Source organism: Lissotriton helveticus, chromosome 1_1 (genome assembly GCF_964261635.1).
Source record: "Lissotriton helveticus chromosome 1_1, aLisHel1.1, whole genome shotgun sequence".
Classification (NCBI taxonomy): Eukaryota; Metazoa; Chordata; class Amphibia; order Caudata; family Salamandridae; genus Lissotriton; species Lissotriton helveticus.
In genome coordinates, this window is record NC_136057.1 from 146,306,943 (window position 1) to 146,330,482 (window position 23,540).

Genomic DNA, 23,540 nt, shown 5'->3' on the forward strand with positions numbered 1-23,540 from the left:
CCCTCTGCTATCCCCCTTGGTTCCGTGCCGGGACACTCACGAGTAGCTGAGCGCGTTATACATTTTTCTAACATAACAACATAACAGTAGTGCGGGTGTGTAAATCTGTGTCTAATGGGCTGGGTAACATGAGAGATCCTTGGCCCACTTGGCTCAATGGTGGATTTCCTCCTGAGGCACAGCCGGGAGTGACTAGTCTGTATTTTAAAATCTTGCTGCTATTGTTATGTTTTAATATTTGCATTTGCTGCTTAACAATCCGATTTGGGGCATCTTTCCGACTTGATAAATTACACAAATTAGGTGGTTTAATGGGGGCAGGAGAGCTGCTGGGGGAGTTTTAGCACTTTTGCACATCTTGGATCTATCGGCTGATAGTCCACTGTTTTTTAATTCGGCTTGCAGGCAAAACGCGGGACCGCCGCCTTCCTGAGGGAATTTCCGGTCAGCGGTCTAGCGTTGGAGACCCTGCCGGTATTTAATCCTCGATCTCTAGCAAAGCGCTTATGGTGGATTTCTTCCTAAGGCACAGCTCGGAGTGACTAGTCTGTATTTTAAAATCTTGCTGCTATTGTTATGTTTTAATATTTGCATTTGCTGCTTAACAATCCGATTTGGTGCATCTTTCCGACTTGATAAATTACACAAATTAGGTGGTTTTACGGGGGCAGGAGAGCTGCTGGGAGAGTTTTAACACTTTTGCACATCGTGGATCTATCGGCTGATAGTCCACTGTTTTTTAATTCGGCTCGCAGGCAAAACGTGGGACCGCCGCCATCTTCAGGGCATTTCCTGTCAGCGGTCTAGCTCCGCGCTCAGCGCCAGTCCCCCTGCCCAATTATCATCAGGCAGGACTAATCCCCTGAACTACTCAAGCACTGAACTAGCTCTACAAGGGTCTAAGCTAGCCCAAAACTGCCATATACTTCTCCTCAATGGCATACCCCATCAAACCTGCATGCCCTGCCCTGGTTTCAAGGTTTCTCTACCTAGCATTCTCAATCAACCTGTGGTGGCGTATAGGGACAAACGGATTAGGAGGGGCAAAATTTCCCCTAACTCGGCGTGGAAATGCGCCCTCATTAACGCACGATCCCTGGTTAAGCACAGCATAGAATACGCCTCCTTTCTGGAAGATGAGGGGATTATGATTGCCTTCATTACAGAGACCCAGACAGACGATGCTTCAGGCCCAGACGTAGTGAAAGCGACAGCTTCTAACTTCCACTGTTTTTCGCTCAACAGACCACTCAAACGAGGGGGAGGGCTTGCAGTGATACACCATAACTCCATTGCTTCATCTTTCCAGCCAATAAAAACTAAAGAATGCGTAGCATTAGACTTTTGTATCTACCTCTCTCACCACGATTCTTTTAGAGGTGCTCTGGTCTACAGACCCCCTGAGCAAAGGACTCGCTTCTTTGAACAAGCTGGCACCATACTAGAGATAGGAATAAACTCCTCTGCTTATACCATTCTAGGTGACTTCAATTTCCACCTAGAATCAACCTTGGACACAGATACAGCCAGCTTAATAGACCTTATGTCATCTGGGAATTTAAAACAGCTATGGGGCCTGGCTTAGCGGGCAAGCATGGTGGACGCTGCCTAGAAGAGCTCCGTCCTGCCCGTAATTTATCCGCCTGAATATCCTGCCTCCCCAGTCCTTGCTGCTACCCAGAGCGGCGGTCTAGCCTGCGGAACCCCCGCGACACCCTCCGGTGCTGTTTCCCGGGGTCTGGGGTTCCCGGTCATCGAGCGGCAGAAAGGGACGGATTGAGGCCTGGTTGGGTGCCGTGCAGCCGGGGCCTCGAGTTTGGTGACCCCGTGCCTGGAGCGCCGTGGGCTGAGGCATACGTCGAGGCGGGACCCGGGGGTGCGCGAGTGCCCCGGGATCCTCTGGTGTTCTGCGGGGGCTCTACGGACATCTGGCACTGGCGGTGTGGGCAAGTGGAGCACCTGAGCCCCCATAACGTGACGGAGCTGCAGGGGCCTCCACGGCACGAGGCCTGGTTGCCCACGTGAAGCCGGGGCCTAAATTTTGGCGACACTGGTAGGGGAGCCCGGGAAGTGGGCGCTCCTGGCCGGGGACCGGGGGGCTGTCGGCCTTCCAGGGAGATACTGCGACGTGATTGGGTGAGGACTAGAGGCGACAGTAGGGAGCGGCCACACTGGTACATACTGGCCCAACTGTTTTTTTATTGGCGGTGTGCTGCCCCTGGTCCAGAGAAGCTTGGCGGCCGCATCGAGGCCTTGGGTAACTACCGCGAGGACAGACAGTGAAGGTAATGGCCTAGGTTCCTGAACAGACCGGTGGTGTGGTGACTTGCTGCGGCGGGGCTGGACGGTCAGTGGTGCGGTCCAGGAGCGGGAGGGGGGTGCCTCCAGCAGGGACGCCCCTCGTGCCACAACATTGTGAAGAGGACGTTGGGGGGCGGATCGGCCTCCGGGAGTGGCTGCGGCAGTACGCGCGGTCAGGAGTGGAGGTCGCTGCATCAATTGGGCCTGAGGAGGCGCCGTGGCCTATGCGGGGTTCTGGTCGGAGAGCTGGATGGTGCTATCAGTGGAGGCTGCAAGGGGCCAGGAACAGAGGTGAGCGGCAGAGTGACACAAAGTGAACCTCTGCGGCGGTGGCCCACCTACCCCTGATCGGTCCTTGTGAGACTTTCCGGCAAGTTGAGTACAGGACATGGTGGGATCCCGCTGGTTCCTTCCCCCCAGTGGCACCAGTGCAGACATCCCGGGGTTCGGGCACTGGGTCCCAAGGCGACTGCCCCAGCCGCGTTCCAAGATGACTAGAGGTGGAAGTGGTGGAGGGACTTCAAAGCAGGGTCCCATTGACAAATTCACGGGGCCAAGTGGCGGCGCTGGGGCCAACGGAGGCCCACAGGGCTCAGGGCCGGACAATGCAGCACTTCTGGCGGCGATAACCCAATCCCGGGATATGTTGGATGTGAAAATAGGAGCTGTGGGGGCAGATGTCACACTGTTGCGCCAGGACCTGTGCAATGCCGTGGCCCGCATCACGGAGGCTGAAACTAGGATATCGGGTGTGGAGACGATGTGGTGGCCTTGAAGCAGAAGGTGGCCAGCATGGAGGGGATCCAGAAAGGCCTAGCGCTCAGAGTCGAGGATGTGGAAGGGCGGGCCCGACGGAATAACTTGAAATTTGTAGGATTTCCAGAGGGCTGCGAGAAGGGCAACATGGAGAGCTTCCTGACCAGGTGGCTGAAGAGCTGGCTCCCACCCGATTCCCTCTCCAGATGCTTCGTCATAGAGCGGGCACCTAGGGCTCTCATACAAAAACCGCCTGTGGGGTCTCGCCGCCGGCCAGTAATAGCCAAACTATTGAACTATCACGATCGAGACACTATTCTGCGACAGGCACGGGCGAAGGAATCCCTCATGTGCGATAACCAAAAGATCATGATCTTTCCTGACAACACCAGGCTCGTCCAGCAGCAGAGGCAGTCATTTACGGCGGCCAAGGCATGTCTACGAGATCTTAAGCTCCCCTATGCTTTAATGTACCAGTCCCGCACTTTATTCTTCGACACCCCAGAGGAAGTGTTCCATTGGACTGACGAGACGGTGAAAGTGAGGGTGCATACTCCGCCGGGCCGTGACTCGGATTCTTCATCAAGCGGGGCACCGGGGCAGACACCCAGACGCTCCCGGAGCAAAAACAACTGGAGATCCAGATCTCGGAGGCGCTCTACCTCCAGGGGGGGCGGTCGATGCGAAGACGGCGGCCCCTGACCTACCTCAAACGGACCCTTGAGCACCTGAACTATGCCTGGCAGAACTGTGGAGTGTATGACCAGCTGCGGTACCTGGTAGGATGGGGGCACCCTAGGAAGCAATCCTGGGGCTGATAGGAATGGCTAACAAGAGACTGCTGAACTGTAGTGATATTGCTTGTTTGGGGTGGCAGCGGGAATGGGGGGGTGATGTATTACGGACGGACGCTTTCCCCTTTGTTTAGAGTTTTTTCTGGGGAGGGAGGTTGGGTGAATGGGCGGGTTGTTGGGGATCCATTGGCGTGGACACTCTCGGGTCCCATGTTCGGGATCAGGGGTTGCCCACCCCGCGACAGGTACTTCAGAGTTCTTTGAGGTATGGGGGGGGTTACATGGCTTGGAGGGGAGGGGGGACCGGGTGTTGGGGGGGAGGGTGTTTGGGGGGCGCTGCACGATTGTTTTGTGATCTCACTAATATGTGTGTAAAGATGTATAGGGCCCGGTGTCTGGGCATGTGTCCTAAATGCCTCAGATGGCGGTTGAGGGAACCAGGCCACTGACCCCCAGGGCCTCCATGTTGATCCTAAGCTGGAATGTGAGGGGAGTGCTTGACAAGATTAAGAGGGGGGCAGTGTTGCGACAGGCGAAATGAGAAAAAGCTGATGTTTTGCTGTTGCAAGAAACGCATCTTTTGGGCAATAACATTTTATGTTTACAACGATATGGCTACCAACAGGTCTACCACGCCGGGTTTACTAGAGGGTCCAGGGGTGTGGCCATTTTGGTGCATCGAAGGCTGTCGTATGTCCACTCGTTGCAGTGGTTGGACCTGCAGGGCTGATATGCTGTTATTAGGGGAACGATTGGGGAAGAGCCTGTGGTGCTTGGGAGTGTGTATGCCCCGCCTCCGTTGCAGTGGTCGCTTGTTGAGAAATTGTTTGCAGTATGGGCTGATATCCCTAAGGCGCCAGCAGTGATTGGAGGGGACTGGAATGATGTTATTGACTGCCGTGTGGATAGATGTCGACCGGGGGGGGGGGGGCATGTGGCTGATGCGCCCACTAAGTTGGGGGGCCTTGTTACCTGAATGGGCTGGGTGGACACATGGCGTTACCTACATGCACAGAGCAGGGCATATACCTACCTTTCTGCGGTCCACAAATCCTTCTCGAGATTAGATTACATATTCGTTCCTCGTGCAGTGATCGGTCGGGTCGACTCGGCGGCGATCTTGCCGCGTGGGTTGTCAGACCATTCGCCAGAAGCGGTAGAATTCCGGCTGGATAGGGGGCGGCAGCCATTTCGGTGGCGCCTCTCCGCATGGCATCTCCAAGGGGAAGACTATACGAAACACATGGGGGAGGCCATAACACAGCATTTAGATGAAAATGGTGGCTCGGTGACTGACGCGGTGACGGTGTGGGAAGCCCTGAAACCCACATTGCGTGGAGTGGACATAGCCTGGTGCGCGGCAGCTCGAGGGCAGCGCAGGGCAGACCTGGTGCAAGCAACCGCCGAAATCGAGGCCCTGGAGAGAGGATGTGGTGAGGAGGGAGATTGTCAATCACTGGGGCAACTTCAACTGGCGCAGCAGTCCTATGCATCTCTTCTGCTGAATGAGGCGCGGCAGGTGTGGCTAGCGACGCGCAGCAGAATCTATCGGTGGGGGGATAAGTCGGGCTCGATGCTCCACAGGCTTGTCAAAATACATTCCAAGCACAGACCCTGCCGGGACTTAGAGTCACCAATGGGTCCCCGATCACGGGCCCGCAGGACTTGGCCAACAGTTTTGCGGCCTATTATGCCGAGCAGTATGCCAAGAGGGAATACCTCCCAGCAGCCGAGGTACATAAATTCATTGCAAATTTGCCACCACGTGCAGTGTCCGACGACGTGAGAGAGAGTCTGGACCGTCCGCTGACCGCTAAGGAATTGGGCACGGCATTGGGGAGCTCAACACGGGGAAGGCACCGGGACCCAATGGGTTCCCGAGTGAATTTTTTAAGAAATACCATCTCCAACTGGGCGCTCACTATGGAGCGGCATGGGAAGAGGCTAGGGAATGTGGTAGTCTGCCGGCGGACTGGAGACATGCGGAGGTAGTAGTGTTTCACAAACCAGGTTGGCCTCCGGATCAACACGCGTCCTACAGACTGATTTCTCTCCTGAATGTGGAGGCTAAGGTATTGGCCAAGGCGTTGGCCAACCGCCTTCTCCCACATATAACGGACCTGGTCCACCCGGATCAGGCCGGGTTCATGCCACGGAGGGCCACGAGGCACAATATTAGACGCGCCGATGTTGCGGTAGCGGCGGTTGGAGTGCGGGGGAGCAAGCGGCACTCCTTCTAGTTGACATAGATAGGGCGTTTGATTCCCTAAGCTGGGTTTACCTCTTTGCACTACTGTCGTGATTGAATCTTTGACCCTATTTCCTGTCATACCTCAAACTGCTATATACTGACCTAACGGCGTCGGTGAGGGTAGCGGGAGCTATATCCACCAAATTTTCCATCGGGCATGGTACAAGGCAGGGGTGCCCCCTCTCGCCGTATCTGTTTGCCCTCGCGATGGAACCACTGGCAGCATGGGTGGGCAAAGATGCGCAGGTGCGGGGCTTCGAGTGGGAGACCGGCCCGTTGGACAGAATAGCGCTCTACGCGGACGATGTTCTGTTCTTTATTACTGATCCTAATAGATCGGGACCGCGTATCCTGGAAATTATGCGGATATTTGGTGAAGTATCAGGGCTCTACATGAATCCGCATAAATCGACTCTATGGACACTGCGAGAGCGCACCCAGATTGGGTCTTGGGCGTCCCCGCTGCAGGTGGCAGTGGGTGGTCTCAAGTACCTGGGAGTGTTTCTGTCCGAGACTCCTACTGTTTCTTGGGAGCGTAATGTAGCGCCGGTGTGGGACCGGGTACGGGCTGACTTGAAGACATGGTCTTGTATGCCCCTCACAATTTATGGCCGATCAGCCATCTTTAAAATGGTGGAACTCCCGCGTCTCCTTTATCAGCTGCAGAATCACCCATACCCGATTTTGTCCCAGTGGTTCAGGCAAATAGACTCGGCGCTGGGACAATTCTTATGGACGGGCGGGGCTGTACGGGTGGGGCTGCCTGTTTCTTGAACTGTTGACCTGTTTCTTGTCAACGTATTGTGGAGGGCTGGCAATGTCAGACATATTATCGTACTATCAAGCATCCCATCTACAGGTCCTAAACGAGTGGTGGTATGGGGACAGGAGGGACCCAGCGTATGCTTTGGAAAGGCATCTGATGGCGTCGGATACCCTTCACACAATCCTGTACTCGGCACTGTTGCGGAAAAGGTTACCGCCAGCCACCCAGGTGGTATTCCAGACCTGGAGGCAGGCCCTACGTCGGATGGGCTGGTGGGGCAGCTTAACTGAGGAGACCCCCCTGTGGCATAATGGACGATTGCCAGCGCTGGCGACTCTTAGTGGGTTCCGAGGCTGGGACAATATAGCAATTTCAACACTGGGGGATGTCATGTCGGGCACGACTGTTAAAAACTTCCAGGACCTACATAGAGAGTATGGGATGCCCCAGTCCCAATTCTTTTAATATCTTTAGTTCCAACACGCCATCACACCGAGCTTGGTAGGTCTTGCCTCTTTACTGGAATTTAGCCCATTAGAGGCCAAGGTCTTCATGGGTGATCTAGTTGATAAAAAGATATCCAGCATATATCAAACCCTGGTGACGCACTGCTCTGCCTCCCTGCATAAACTGAGAGAAGCCTGGGAAAGGGATGTAGGGGCAATGGATGAAGACGATTGGCGAGAGGCACTTGAGGCCCCTAGAGGAGCTGCAATTGCGATGCGTCTGAGGCTGGTTCAATTTAAATATTTGCATAGAATCTACTACACAAGAGAAAAATTGTGGCGGGTGGGCCTAATTGCATCCCCGGACTGCTTCAGGTGTGGTCGAGAGGTTGGGACATTGATGCATACGGTGTGGAGCTGCGGCTGGCTGACCAAGGTTTTGGATGGGAGTGTGGAGCAGTTTGTCTGAAGTTCTGGGATGGGAGCTTCCGCGTGGCTCGGGCATGGAAGGATCCCAGGGCGTCATCGGTGCTAGTGTGGAAGAGAGGGCTGGACTTCTGCATGGGTTTGGAGCGTCCGATATTTGAGGCCAGGGGATTCCCAAGGAAGCATTATAAAATATGGAAGTGCTGGGCAGACTACGGAGGTCTCTGGCTCGACCCCCCTGTGGAGCAGGGGGATTCGCCGGGGACAACATGAAAGGACTGACACTGTTGGTGCCTATACACATTTGATTGGACACTGTATTTTGAATAAGAGATGCTATCGTGCGGCGGTGTGGGGAGGGATTGGGGAGGGGGGAGTTTGCGGCGAGGGGGTTTAAGGGATAGGAGGGTGAGAGGGGGATTTGTTCATGTTGTTTATTCTAAAATGATGTCCAGATTGCCAATTGACTGATGTTGTATAAATGCTCGCAGATTACTCCGGGTTACGGAGATCTGCGCCTGGTGTGCAATCGCTCAATAAAATCTGTTTTGAAAAAAAACAGCTAGTCCCTGTACCCACGCACCAAGCAGGGCATACCCTCGACGGCATCTTCTCTAACCATCCCCTTATATCTTTCACTGGCCTCCACCCCCTCTCTTGGTCTGACCACTCAGCTGTACTTTTCGAACTCACTTCATCAAACCTGGCAAACCACAGACTCCACAAAAGATACCTCGAAACAAGGACATGGAAAAACATTGAGGCCGAAGATCTAAACAAATTTCTTGCTGATAACAACTTTTCGCTTCCTACAAACCTTGACCTGGTAACCAACTGCTACACGAATTGGTTAACTAAAGCAGGAAACAAATTACCCCCCGTGAAAAAGGTTCGCATCCACAGACAGCGCCCCTCAGCGCCCTGGTACACCCGCGAACTGAAGGACCAAAAGCTGGCATGTAAGCATCAGGAAAGGTGCTGGAGGAAGGACTATAGTGAAGAATTGAAAAAAGTCTATAAACAGGGGCTGGCCCAATACAAACAGCTACTTCACAGTACTAAACTAAAATATTTCACAACAAAAATCCAGGAGGCGAAAAACCAGCCTAAAACCCTGTTCAACATTGTGAAATCCTTATCTCATCCTATTACTGCACCCACCCCCACTAGTCAAGACCTATGCAACATCATAGCTAAGTTCTTTTTTGATAAAGTTAATGCCATTTTTTCAGCTTTCTCAAACTTGCCACATAGTAACCCATCACTCACAGGTTCTAAGTATACAAAAAAAACTAAAAACAGCACCTTTTTTAACGCTTTTAACCCCCTTACAAACGAAGACACCTTCAAAATCCTTATCCAGGCAAAGTAAGGCTCTCCTTTCAATCCGTGCCCTATTGAAACTGTGAAACTCGCGGCTATGACAGTGGCAAGTAAACTCACATCGATTTTCAATACTATGTACAAGGAAGGATACTTCCCAAAAGACTGGAAACAGGCTTCCATCCTCACCCTTTTAAAAAAAACTAACCAAGACGCCAGGGATCCAAACAATTTTAGACCCATATCCAGACTGCCCCTTCCAGCGAAGATTACTGAAAAAAACATGAATGCCCAGCTTAACCAATTCCTCATTCAATCTCAGACACTAGACCCCACCCAATATGGGTTTAGAGAAGGGCACAGTACGGAAACGGAACTCATCAAATCCACGGAAGAGATTAGGGCTACTCTCAGTCAGCTCGGAATTTGGGCGTTATCTTTGACTCCTCGCTTTCCTTCGATAAGCAGGTCAGCAGGACGGCCTCAACCTGCTGTGGGGTTTTGCGAATCCTGAGGAAAATCGTACATTACCTGTCGATCGAAGCCCGTAAACAGGTCACGGTAGCCCTCATAGCCTCCCGCCTGGACTATTGCAATGTACTTTTTTGGGAATTACAAAACAACTTGTCCAGCGTCTCCAAATTGTACAAAATGCGGCCGCAAGGTTCGTTGTTGACGCTCCTAGGCGTTCATGAGGCTCAACCATTAGGAAAAATCTGCACTGGCTCCCCATGCAAGCCAGGATTGACTTTAAGGCCCTGTGCCTCACCCATCGCGCCCTTCATGGGCTTGGGGCAGAAGACATCAGTTCCCTTGTGTCCTTTTATGTCCCCGGTAGGGACCTTCGTTCAGCGATCAAAAACCTTCTTGCTGTCCCCAGAACTCTGAAGGCAAGATGGGGCGGGAGGGCTTTTTTCTCCCTTGTTCCAAGGATGTGGAACGCCCTCCCTGTGGAACTTAGAGGTCAACCCTCTCATCTTCAGTTCCGGGAGGCCTTGAAGACCTGGCTCTTCAGGGAAGCCTACCTCTAGTCGATTTTTTCCCCTTCCTCACACTCAGCTTGTTTCTTTCCATCTCCAGCGCCTTGACGCCTTGGGCAAAGTTGCTCTATACAAGGCTCAAATCAATCAATCAATCACTCTCGATCAGGGAGGAAGTGCAGCCCTAATCCTGCTGGATCTCTCTGCAACGTTCGACACAGTCCACCATACTCTGTTGGTGGACCGCCTGGAAGAAATAGGGGTCAAACATACGGCACAAGCGCTCCTCAAATCCTTTCTTTCTAACAGAACTCAAATGGTTAAATTAGATACATTTGAGGCAGAAGCTTTTACCCTACCTTGCGGAGTTCCCCAGGGATCCTCCTTTAGCCCCACACTTTTCAATTATTATTTATTATTATTATTATGCTGTTTTGTAATGCGCTCAATTACTGCCGGAGTATCCTGGCGCAGAAAGAAAAAGAAGGAACTTTAACAGCAAAAACTAGACCAACCAAAGGAACTAAACAGCCAATCCAAACAAATGAGTTTTTAACGCTTTTTTAAAAGCAGCAAAATCAACAATAGCACGCAGAGAGAGAGGGAGCTCATTCCAAGCTGACGCGGCTTTCACCGCCACTGAGTGCCCTCCCAGCCGGACACGCCGGACGCGGGGAACCTGCATCAGATGTTGAGCAGCCGAGCGCAAGTCACGGTTGGGAGAGTACCGAATGAATCGTTTCTTCAAGTAGGCGGGACCCAGCCCATTGATGGCTTTATGATCCAGAGTCAGAATTTTAAAAGTAATCCTATGAGGAACTGGCAACCAATGCAGGCTCTTCAGGTAATTCCTAACGCTGATCCGCCTGGAGATATTCCCCAACAATCTAGCGGTCGCGTTTTGGATTACCTGGAGCCGCCTTACCAAATAGGCCGGAGAGCCACTTAGCAGGGCATTGGCATAGTCCAGGCACGAGAGGATTAAAGCTCTCGCTACTGACTCACGTGCCGAGGCAGGCAGATAGGGAAAGAACTTTCTGAGCGACTTCAGGGTCCCAAAGCACCCTCCGGTTAGCTTCTTGATGTGCCCCTCAATTCGGAGGTCGTCCCCGAACCAAACCCCCAGATTCTTAGCAAGGCTATTCGCAGTACAGGGCATGGGAAAGCCAGCCAGCCAAAGTAAGTCCCTGAAATTAGGGGGGAACTGGCCATAGAGCAGAATTTCGGTCTTGTCCTCATTGCATTTCAATTGCGATGAAGGTAACCAATTGAAAACTGAGAACAGACAATTCTGGATCTGCTCTGTCTCCAAAACCGCACCCGGCCAGGTGAACAGCAGCTGCGTATCATCAGCATACGCTATAATTTTGGCTCCCAGATGTTCGGCTAAGTCTATCAGGGGGGTCAGATAAACATTAAAGAGCAAAGGGCTCAAAGTCGAGCCCTGGGGGACCCCTGTCATGAGAGATCTAGCCGACGATGAAAAAGGGGGGAGCCATACCTGCTGAGATCTCGACGTCAAAAAGGAGCGCAGCCAATCTAAAGCGAGGTCATTGACTCCAATGTCAGCGAGCCGAGCAAGGAGGCGTTGGTGAGGTACCGTGTCGAATATTTACGTTTCCTCACTTGCCCCGCTCATTGAAACTTTTGGGTTTAATCTCACGTCATACGAGGACGATACCCAAATTGTGGTCAATATTCGACCCAACAAACACTGTGACACCGCTTCGAGGCTGCAGAACTGTATGCATACTGTGAGTGAGTGGATGACACAGAACTGTTTAAAGCTCAACTCCAGTAAAACGGAGGTGGCACTGTTCGGCAACCACCCATCCTTCTGGTCCCCAAACTGCTGGCCTTCTGATCAAGGCCCTTTACCACCCCCCACCAAAAAGGTGAAGAATTTGGGAATCTGGATTGATGACACTTTAAGCCTTAAAGACCAGATCAACGCAGTGACCTCAACCACCTCACTCATTCTAAGAACCTGTAGGAAAATAATCCCCCTACTTCCAAAAGCAGCACAACAAATAGTAGTTTCAGCCCTGGTTTTATCCAGGCTGGACTATTGCAACGGTCTATACCTTAAGTTGCAAGAAGGCTCCATGCACAAATTGCAAATGGTGCAGAATGCTGCGGCAAGACTCCTTACAGGTATCCCCAAGTACGCTTTTATTTCTCCAGCTATAAAAAAAACTCCACTGGCTTCCAGTCAAAAAACGCAGCCAATTTAAGGCTCTTTGCCTGGTGTTCAAGGCCCTGCAAGGATCTGGCTGTGACTTTTTAAAACAACAATTCCGCTGGTACATTTCGTTCATCGGCGGCCAAGCTGGTAACAACGACATGAAGCTTCATCACCAATGCAGCAAAGGCCTAGAACATGCTTCCCCTATATCTCAGAAGCATAACCAACCTGTTGGCCTTCAGGAAGTCCCTAAAAAAGTGGCTCTTTAACAACTGACATGCTTTTTCCACGCTTACATTCCACTGGTAGGACTTCACCATAGCGCCAGGACACCTCAGGGTAGCAGTTGCCCTCTATAAATCCAGTTAACATTAACATGAACTTAGAGTCTGATGAACATAGATGTGTTTTTAATAGGTGCGACTCACTCCTCAACGCCCTGCTCAGTCAAAGGAGGCCGCATCAAAAAAACATGGCTTGCAGGGTGGTTTGAAAGAGAGTTAGAGCTTTTCATGTATATTTTGGGCCTGTGCTCTTGGACCTCGTTGGCAAAGCTTTAAGTGATTTGATGGGTGTGCTGAAACGTGTACTTAAAGGTAGGTGGGATGGCATTTGGAAAAGCTGGAGATATCAAATAGAGATTTATGCCTAAATGAACATCAAATTTATATTTCTGCTGCTTTTATAGAACTGCCAAGATAAGTTATTTTTGACTTTGCAAGTACATTCAGACTGAGAAGCTAAACGAGCAGCATCATTTTTGCTTTCAGTGTTTTCCCTATCGGCTAGATTTTGTTCTTGCCTTTCGCTCCAACTCACCCCTTTTAAATGCAAACAAGATGTGCAGTTCATGCCCCTCATTTCCATTCACAGTGCCACCAATGTGTTCAGTATATGTGAATATCGAGCTCTCTAGGACCAGATTTCCAGAGATCCAAATAAGTAGCTGTTAGAATTGGGGGTCTCTGGTTGGCACAGGTAGGTACTTGTGACAAGCAGGGACCCTCCACTCTAGTCCGGACAAGGGGATTACACTCCCAAAATAACCCCTGCTCACCCTCTAGGTAGCGTGGCACGAGCAGCAAGACATATCTCAGAGGTGTTGTAAGTTAAGCATTTGTGACCACATATAGTAACCCAGTGACAACACTACAAATGGACACCACACGAGGATTCATATAAAAATTAGTATATTTTATAAAGAGTTACCACAAGACCAATAAATGACAAAAAGAATCCACAGTACTATTAGATTTCAAGAGTTTTGGTTAAAAGGCTTAATTCAAAGTTCTGTGCGAGTCGGTAGCCTTGTCCCGCTACAGCGTTGCTGAAAGAACACAGAGTCTAACAAATCCAACGGACCGCGGCAGTCCTGGCCCACTCAAATGTCGACAGACTCAGACACAGTACCTTTTACTTGAGGCGGCCGGCACGGATGTGTGAGCCGGGTCCGGTGTTCGTCGCGTTGCAGAAAGGAAGCGCTGAAGGACGCGTTGTCCCTCGATGCGGTGCAGGCAGCGGCCCATTGACAGAGTCGGTGGATGCAAGGCTTGCGTTGCAGGGCGAGACGGTGCTTCAATGCGGTGCTTGCAGCTTGCGGTGCGGTGACCGAGCCGGAGTTCGGGAGCTGGCGTCGATCAGTCCGGATAGCGCGTGCGAGTCTGGCAGTGCATCACGAAGCGTGCGAGGTGGTGCCCAACTCCGGTGCGATCCCAGGACTCGAAGTCAGCAGCAGTGACAGCGTCGGTCAGACCAGTGCAAGTCGGTGTAGCGAGGCAATGCACGTCACGGTGTCCTTCTAGTCGCGGTGCAGACAACGGCTCGGTGACGGCGTCGAGACGGAGTCGGTGAGCTCAGAGCTTGCGTTTTTCGAGGCGGACGTTGCTTGATGCGGTGCTTACAGAACACCGGGCCGGTCGTGAGAGTCGGTCACAGCTCCCTGCCTCTGTAGCCACTGAAACAGCGTTTCCAGCAGCAATTCACAAATGCTGGTGAAGTCCACTGGTCCTGGGACTTCGGTCAGGGGCAATCTCTCTTCCTAGACCTTGGAGATATTTTGCACAAGTTGAAAGTAAAGTCCACAAAGTTCTTTCTCCTCTCTTTGGTAGTCATGCAGCAGCTGCAGGCCAATCCCCCAAGCAGCACTTCAGCTTGGGCATAGTCTCTCCTCTGTTTCTTCAGGTTCCTGTCCTCAGCAGAGGTTTAGTCTTGCAAGTTCAGAAGTGATCTAATTTCTTGGCATCAAGGTCCCAATATTTCTACCCCAAAATCCTTTGTTCTCTGGGGAGAGAGGGGCCTGTGCCCAGTCCAAACCAGTTCTGAAGCACTCTGTTTACCAGACTTCTCCTTTCCTTTCACAGTGCAGGACAGAAACATCAGACGCCCCACAGGAGGTGGAGCCAGCATTGTGGAAGGCAATGACAGACCTGGAGCACTTTGTTTACAGGATTCCTTCTCTTCTTTTAGTGTGCAGGGCAGAGACATCAGACGCACCACAGGGGGTGGAGCCGGCATTGTAGAGGGAAGGCCCAGTCCTATTCAGGTCCCAGGTGCAACTCCTCCCTCCCATCTAGATGCAGATCTCCCTATTCACCACTCGGCTGCCCCAGCCTGTCTCCTGGAATCCTCCAGCCCTGTCACTCGCAAAACCAGACAAAGGAATACACAACCTAGCAGAGGCAGGCTTGAACGGTTAGGCAAGCAAATACCTACTTTCTAAGAGTGGTATTTGCAAACACAGAATTTTAAAATCCACTTCACTACAAGACGTATTTTACCGAGTCCAGGCATACTAAACTTGAATTAATACCATGTTCTCTGAGTCAGTTAGGATTATAAAATGTAATAATTCTAACAGCCCATTCTTGCCTATGGAGAACAGGTAGCCTTGCAATAGTGAAAAACGAAAATGGCTGTAATTCACTATTAGGACATGCCACACATATCAGGGCTTGTCTTACCTTATACTTACAATGCACCCTACCATAGGGGTGACTAATATGAAGAAAAATGAAGGTTTAGGGACTGGCAAGTGGGTGCACTTGCCCAGTCAGCATGACAGTACCAGACTGCACACAGGCTCTGCAATGGCAGACCTTAGACACATTTTACAAGGCTGCTTCTGTGGGTGGCACAACCAGTGCTGCAAGCCCACTAGCAGCATTTGGTTTACAAACCCCGGGCACAGTCAGTGCACTGTACTAGGGTCTGAAAAGTAAACCAAATCAGCCAATTAAGGAATCACAAATTAATACATCAATTTACAATAGGGAGAGCATATGCACTTTAGCACTGATCAGCAGTGGTAAAGTGCCCAGAGTCATAAAACAGGCAACAACAGGTCAGAAAAAATAGAGGAGGAAGGCAAAAAGTTCAGGGATGACCCTGCAATCCACACAACTCCCACGGTTTTTGATGCATTCACAAATTTACAAGTACTTGTAATCCTGGGAATGCGTCAAAATCTTGCGCTGCCCCAAGGGAGGCATAACTAGGAGAAATATCTTTATTTCTCCTTGTTTTTTCCTCTTTCAAAGTTTGCTTTATTCTGCAGCACACATAGAAAGAGGAAAAAGCCTCTCAAGATTGTTTTTGTACAGGAAGGTGCCCCTTCCTGCATAAAAACAATCCTGCATGCAAAGGAGGCACCCTTGCACCATAGGGCAAGTGTGCCTGCGTTGACGCTAGGCTGTCAAAATGGCGCCAGCGCAGGGGAAAAGACAGGAATGCACCATATTGGATAAATACCGTGCATTCTTGCCCTTTCTCTGTGATAGAGGGCAGTGCAGCAAAGTAACTTGCTGCGCTACCCTTCACCACCATTCCCATAAATATGTCCCTAAGCTCACAAACTTCATTGTCTCTCTGCTTCATGCACAAGCACTTTTAACATGTGCTGCCTGCTTTGGGTCCACTGCAATTATGCAGCAATGGAGGACAACATTATGTTGCAGTGTTGACTAAATTATGCAGCAAAAAAGACTGCAGTGTTATGTAGTACATTTTCTGATACATTATTATTTTGACATTTTTACACATACTAACAGTCTCTGGAAAGCTTTCGCCTCATTAATCCCAGTGTAACATGGAAATGCAGCGGTGAGAAAGGTGACCAATCAACCTTTGCACACGGCCTTCCACTTCACAGCAACACAATTCATGTTGTTTAGTAACTTTTGATCCATTTGAGCTACAATTTTTTTGATAAAACCATCAGATTATGCGGCAGATGTATCATGTGGAAAAATACGGCAGAGCTGTATCATGTGGAAAACATCTGCAAACCAGGATATTTTACCATTCATGTTTGAACATCTAATGCTGGCCTCGTGCATGCTGCGTGAAGCACATAAAAAAACATAGGACTACAACTTTGCTCCCAGCGCAGAAAACACTGACAATGAGGTACTAGTGTTAGTACTAGTATGCACGCACTGCCTCAGCTAACTAAAATGCTTTATGCCAGAACTTATCAACTTATTATGTTCCATGTCTGGTTTACCAGCTGCTATAAGATGTGTACTGCAGTAAGACATCTAGGGGGTTGACTTGGCCACTCAAGTAGTCCCTACTTTATTAGAAGGTGAAGGAACGGGCAGCAGAGCTCAATAGTTAGAACAGTGGTCTTTAAACCAGGATTTACTGGTGTCTTGCAGTTTTTTCTGTCCCTGAACTTATTTATGGAACAATTTAAAATTGAGCAGTTCCCATTCTGTGGATACCAGTGCAAAATGATCAGTATTTTCTAACAAAATCATGTTAACTTTTATTTAACATTCCCTTCCTTATTTGAAAGATTTCTCAGATCGTGCTGTTGCAGACACTCAACGGAAACCGGAGGAGGGTGTTTCTGTTCTTAAACCAGTAAGACGGGTCATCATCAAACCACGGCACTGCAAGGCCAGAGAGGGATCAGGTTTACTGCTAGATCAGAGGCAAATCAGTGACACTGCATAGGCCGCAAAGCACAGTTGTCACAGAATCTCTGAAGTAGGGGTGCCTCCTAAATCTCTTCCGCCTGCCACATAAATTGCTGCTTACCCAGAAGCTTCGCAGCATTCGACTTACTTCAATTCAACGTCAAGTTTTAAAGAGGTAAAGAGCCTCAGCCAGGTTCTGAGACTATCCAATGTATTCCCTCACATTTATTGGGACCTGCTCATCGATACAAACAATGTAGTTCCCCCATTATTCCATTACATAAATGCATGTAAAAATATTTTTCAAGTAAATGCCTTAAGTGTGGGCTGACACATTTTAATTTACACCTTAGTTTTCATTGTCAAACGGCTAATATTCAATATAGTTTTTACTGTGGGTTTAAAAAATGACATGGACTCTTTCTTTAATTCACTTGTGGAAAATCCCAATACGTACCGACAGCCAGCATTTAAAATAAATCATGAGTTTTGGTACAGTGCTTATTTTAAAATGTATGTATTTACACAATTATTTATGCAGATGCTTCGGTGGCTGCAGAAGAAAAATGCTCCAGCCACATTTCGCGGAACACACAAGTCCCCAGGCTCCAGATCGGAAGGATCAATGGCAAATGCAAATTAGAGTTTTGAAAGGCAAACAAGTGAAAGTGGCAGGATGCCCGAGAAGAGGAGAAGAGTCGATTCTGAAGACGAAGTATTGTTAGATGGCTGTGGCACTAACGACAGTCACATACTTCTCCAAGGAAATGTGGTGGAGAGTGTTGATCAAATTGATCACCCAGCCTGTTGGTCTACGGAACAACTTGAAATAAAACGTACAGAGTATCCATGACTCTTATTTTCCAAAGGCAAGCTTGAATGTAAAGTGTGCAGGAAGGTAAATCTTAAAACAGAAACAAGTCAAGGTGTGCATTTTCACATGGAAAGGGTAGATTGCTTGGTCATCCCGTATGGCCCTTCTAAAAACAAGCAGCAAATTTCTTTGCGGAAAAAAATATTTTGTCATAAGAATAGCTCCTGTCATCTTTAGGCACTAGCTATTTTAGAACAGAGGGCCCGTGAAAGTATTCCACAGTACAATTTGGAAATGCAAAAGAAAGTACAGGCGGAGACATGCTGTGCATTCAGAACTGCATACAAAATAGGCAAACACGAGCGCCCTTTTTCTGATAAGCCGTTGGATATTGATGTTCAAAAGATGAATGGTGCAGACTTGGGCAGAGTCTTGCATTGAGATCACAGCTGCGCTGACATAATAGACCATATTCCTGCTGCAATGAGGTCAAGGCTGTTTGATTGTATCTTGCAGAATGAATCAAAAATAAGCCTAATGATAGATGAATCTACCACAGTTAGTAAATTGACCACACTAATTATATGTGTAAGAACATATATTGATAAACACGATGAGCCACTGACCTTTTTCTTAAACCATGTTGAGCTGCCAAGCCCAGCAGCAGATATAATCTTAGATACCTTACTTGCATGCTTACAGAGACACGGTTTTACTGATGAGTATTTAAAAATGCATTTGATTCAGCTTGTAACAGATGGGGCTTCCAACATTATAGGTAGGAAATCCGGTGTGGCAACTCTTTTGAAACTGAAATATCCACAGTTGAGTGTATGGCACTGTGCTAACCACAAGCTGGAGCTTGCAGTGAGTGATGTTTGTAAAGAAGTCACAGGCATTAATCAGCTCAAAGTTTTTTTGATAAACTATATACCACCTACCATGCCTCTCCGAAAAATCAGCGAGAGCTTGGGGAATGTGCTCTGGAGGTAGAAGTAAGACTTTTGGCAATTGGAAAGGTGCTAGACGTACATTGGGTGTCCTCAAGTGAAAGATCTGTGAAAGCTGTTTGGAATAACTACAAAGCACTTAGTAAACATTTCATGGAATCTTGCAAAGACTCAACAAGGAGTGACATTGAGCAGAGGAAATATGCTGGTTTAAACCTTTTATTAACCTCCCTGGTGTTTGTTGAAAATATGAGCATATTATATGATGCTCTCACAGAATTGGGTGACTTATCCAGAAGGCTGCAGCGGCGTAATATGCCCATATATGAGGCCGATCGTTCAATACAGATGCAAATTTTAGTGTTTGAATCAATGGCTGATTCACCTGGGCCCTTTGCTACAACTGCATTAAATGCTGCTGAACCGATGCAGTTTCATGGTGTAGGACAGCAACAGAACAAAGTATGTGTTAGCATCAATAGGGCACAGTTCTTTAGGAGCTTAGCTAATAACCTGCGAAAAAGGGTGATAATGTCTAATGCATCAAATGCTTCTAGATACACTATCAACAAACAATGATGAAATAGAATACAAAGAGTTAGTAAATAGAATGAATCTCCTACAATCAGTTTATTGGCCAGATCCTGTAGACATCTTATACGGTGAGGGATAATTACAAAACCTTTGTAGCAGGTTGCATGTATTTGATACTAGGCAGTACATCCTTGGTTTCAGAGTGTACAAACAAAATAAAAGTGGCATCCCTGAAAGCCTGATACCCTTAGTGCACATTATAAACACCTTTTGTACCTCAACTGCTGAATGTTAACGGGGCTTTAGTGTAATGAATGATGTGCTCATACCACTGCGGAATAGAATATCAATCAATCGTCTGTCTTCTATAATGTTCATAAAAATCGTGGGGCCTCCTGTCATAGAATTTAAACCTGAATTTTATGTTCAGAAATGGTTAGAAAAAGGGAGGAGAAGTGCAGATGAAAGAAACTGCATGGCTCGGAGACAAATGGCTTATGATTCCACTTATAAGCGTATTTGGAATATTCTGTGATTGGAAACATGACCCACATTGTAAATGAATTAAATATAAACAACTTATATGTTAAACCTCAAATTAACATGTTTATCAATTGTTTGAATTAAATAACGTTATAAGCTGTAACTGGTCAGTGAAATGCCAAACATACTAAAAATTGGTATGTTTTGCTATTTCTAGCCACACCTCTGTTTCCGCCCACAAATCCAATCCTCTGCTTATTCCCGCCCCCTGAGTCTCCACCCACAGTTCCCCAACTTTTCTTTCCCCACTTCGACCACTGACCCCAATGGTCCCCTGAGCAGGTGCGGGAAGGTAGTGTGATGATGGGCCCTGTCCCCCGAGAGGTGACCACTGCTGTCAGCGAAGTGCTGAGTCAGATGGGGCCCAAGTGGCACCAAGGCAGAACGAGTGGGTCAGCCCAGCACAATACAACAATAGGACACACCCCAATGCTCCCAGAGGCACAGGTAGCGAGCTGAGGCGGTCTAGGGGTCCATTCATACACACAAGGAAGTAGAAGTTTCTTTGTACAGGCAGAAATAGGTGTTCGGAGGCAGGTAGAGGAAGGCGATGCTTGGGCCACCACCGGAGCTTGCTATCTTCTTCGCCAGCACTCTGACGCCCCGTACAAAGCCAATTTTAGGTCACAAACCTCTGATTTGGATTCATACTAAAGCCATTTTATGATTGACTAACAGGTTACAGAATCTTGTTAAGCTATGCATGAATGTTTTATGGCTGAATTCCAGTCATATATGTAAATTTCAGCAGGATGAATGTGAACTGGGTGCAAGCTGCTATGGTACCCATAAGTGTCAGTGCTGCACATGGCCGCCTTAGGGTGGAGTGACTGATGGATATCGCCTTGCCTCGGCCCTTAGCCGGGGAGTTCATGTAGTGATCTGATTCACTTTACAATTCCACAGGACTGAGGGCCCATGGCCCTGGCTTGCAGCACACAATGTTATAGTAGGCAAGGCATGCATGCTACAGTTAGGCCTCAAAACCTGGGTAGGACATTGTTCAGCCAACCTGTTGTCCAGACTGGATAATGACCATAGGCATATGCTGCCCCCCTCAAGAGGCTGTTTGCAATTTCCTCTAGCAAGTAGATCCTCCTAGACAGACAAGATTGACAAGAGAGCCTCTGAGCAACAAACATGTGTGGGGGGTTTGGAGGTGGTAGAAGTGTCAAGCATTCTAGCGTGGCCATGTCACGATGGAACCTATCGTAGTGAATAAGGATCATTCAAGACTTCTATTTTCTCTTATAGTAACTCAGGCCAATATCATATAACCCCCAGAATAAATACGTTTTTGCCATTTTGATACATCATTGGTGGGCTTTGAGAATGGAGGTATTGTTATGCAGTTACTGCATTTATTCTCACAAGATTTAGGGTTAAACAACAGCAGGCATAATAGGTAGCATCTATAGTCAAGTTTTTGTTAATTTGACGGTGTTACCTAAATAAGCGTTTCCCAACCGCAGAAAGTAAGGGGCATATTATCAACAACTATGAGCTTAGCGATATTTTTTTTTTTATCGCTGCGCATCGCCGGATTTTATCGCAGAGATAACGTGCTATTAGCAACGTTTATCTCAAATGCGATAAAATATCCGGCGATAGTGGCTCAATGCGTGAATATCGCTGGAAATCCAGCGATATTCAGGCATTACGCCAATAGGGTCTTAACCTGAATATGCAAGTCCCATTGGATATACAGGTTAAGTAGTGGTCTGAGCAGGCAATAGATTTTCGCGATATTTGCGCTTAGCGGAATTTTTTTATCGCTTTGCCTGCGTTGATAATAGGCGATAGCGATGTTAGCGACTGCTTTCAGTCGCTAACAGGTTGGGTACGCCCACTTTGCATGCCATTAGCGATAAATATCGCTGAAATCCAAAGCGGGCCCCAAACCGGTCGCTCTCGCCTCAAAGCTGTTGCTAACTGCTGTTAGCGACAGCTTGCTAATAGGGCGATGAAAATATCGCCGCTTTCGTAGAAAAAAGTCCAGCTAAAGCGGCGATATCGCCCTTGATAATATGCCCCTAATTCTCTTAAAAATAACCTGCTTCTGCCCCTCATGCCCCAGAGGACAGTGAAGCTTCTCCTCAGTGACGCTGTCTCCTTCCGCTAGTATTCCCCTCAGAAAATAACCAGGTAAATAGAAATTAGTAAGGAGGGAAATAAGTATGAAAGCACACAAAATGTTTCAGCAGGCCATGCTGTCCTCTGAAGCTTCCCTTTCCAGCTTGCGTCTCCTTTTCCTTATTTTCTTTTGTAACAGTTCTCTTTCTGCCTCTATCATCGATGTTGCTTTCTCAGTGTTCAAATTTCTAAATAACTCTTTCTCTGGTTCTTGTTAGTCTGCTACTTGGTCCTTTAAAATGTATTTTCCTGTGGCTAGAGTTGCTAATATTTCTCACTGTCTGTCCTGACATCCTGCAAACAGCCTCTACCTGAGAGTATCAAAATTAATTACAATTATTTTGTGAAAGTCAGATTAAAGGTGTGTAGTCAGTACACAAAATAAACTATCTACCGTACAGATAATATCTTAATCTCTCAAACGCCCACTTTTTTGCATGGCATTCATTTTCTACAGTGAGCAATTTTTTTCTCTGGGAAATAAATGACTGCTTATATAGATATTTTTTTCTATTCACTCTGGAAGAGTCAGTCTGTAGTAAAACGGTTTTGGAGTAGTCTGGAATTATAATGTTGGATGAGAACAAATACGTAGTTTAAACTGTTTAAAGGCTAACACAGCTATCCTTTCTGTATTTCTCAGAGGTTTATTTAAGCCTTCTTTAGTATACCTGTTAAAGTGGCAGTTATGTGTGAGAAGTTGAGTATGAATCTCCTGTAATAGGCTACAAGTCCCAAAGAGGTTCTTAAAATTATTTTAGTTTTATGAAAAAGATTTTCTTTTATAGGTGTTTCTTTAACTTCCTATAGCTTTATATATACTTTTCTTAACAAACCTCCCAAATATTTTTAATTGGTTATCAGCTACTTTACTTGTTTCAAATTAATGTATAATCCATCATCATTTGATGTGGAGATGAGAGTTTTACTTTCTTTTAGATGTTTATTCCAGGCTTTACTATATATTATAAACTATATAAGTAGACCATAGCGTAATTTTAAAGGGGTTCTAACAGATGTTCATTAAACTCTAAAAGGTGACATGAGCAAGATGAAACCCATAGGGTAGGACCTTGAACTGGTACTACCAGTCAAGAGTGGAGAAATCTGTTTTCTCTGTCTTCCCAGTTTAATGACAACTGACAATAGCAGATAGTGAGACCAAATGTGAGTATATTGAGCTTCACCTAGTTGTTTTACTATTTCATCTATTTGTTGTAAGGGTTGTGTGTGTCCTTTTTAGAAAACTAATTGACCATCCTAAAATGAATCAGGAAGTTCCATTAGATTTGGGAACTGAGATAATAGGTGAATTCTGGTTACTTGTAATGCTTTTATCATACTCAGTAAAAAAAAAATGTATCACTTCTTTTATAGGTAACCCTTCTAGCTTAAGTAATTTGGCATGGATTTTATCAT

At 47.8% G+C, this 23,540-nt stretch overlaps 1 protein-coding gene across 1 annotated transcript in view; it reads left to right on the plus strand.

Moving 5' to 3' along the window:
- The first annotated feature begins 3,093 nt into the window (after positions 1 to 3,093).
- LOC144759950 (carnosine synthase 1-like) overlaps positions 3,094 to 23,540 on the plus strand; it is a 356,368-nt gene continuing 335,921 nt past the window's right edge. The window contains exon 1 of the mRNA XM_078646510.1: positions 3,094 to 3,597. Coding sequence (XP_078502636.1) covers positions 3,094 to 3,597 — 504 coding nt within the window. The remainder of the gene's footprint in view (positions 3,598 to 23,540) is intronic.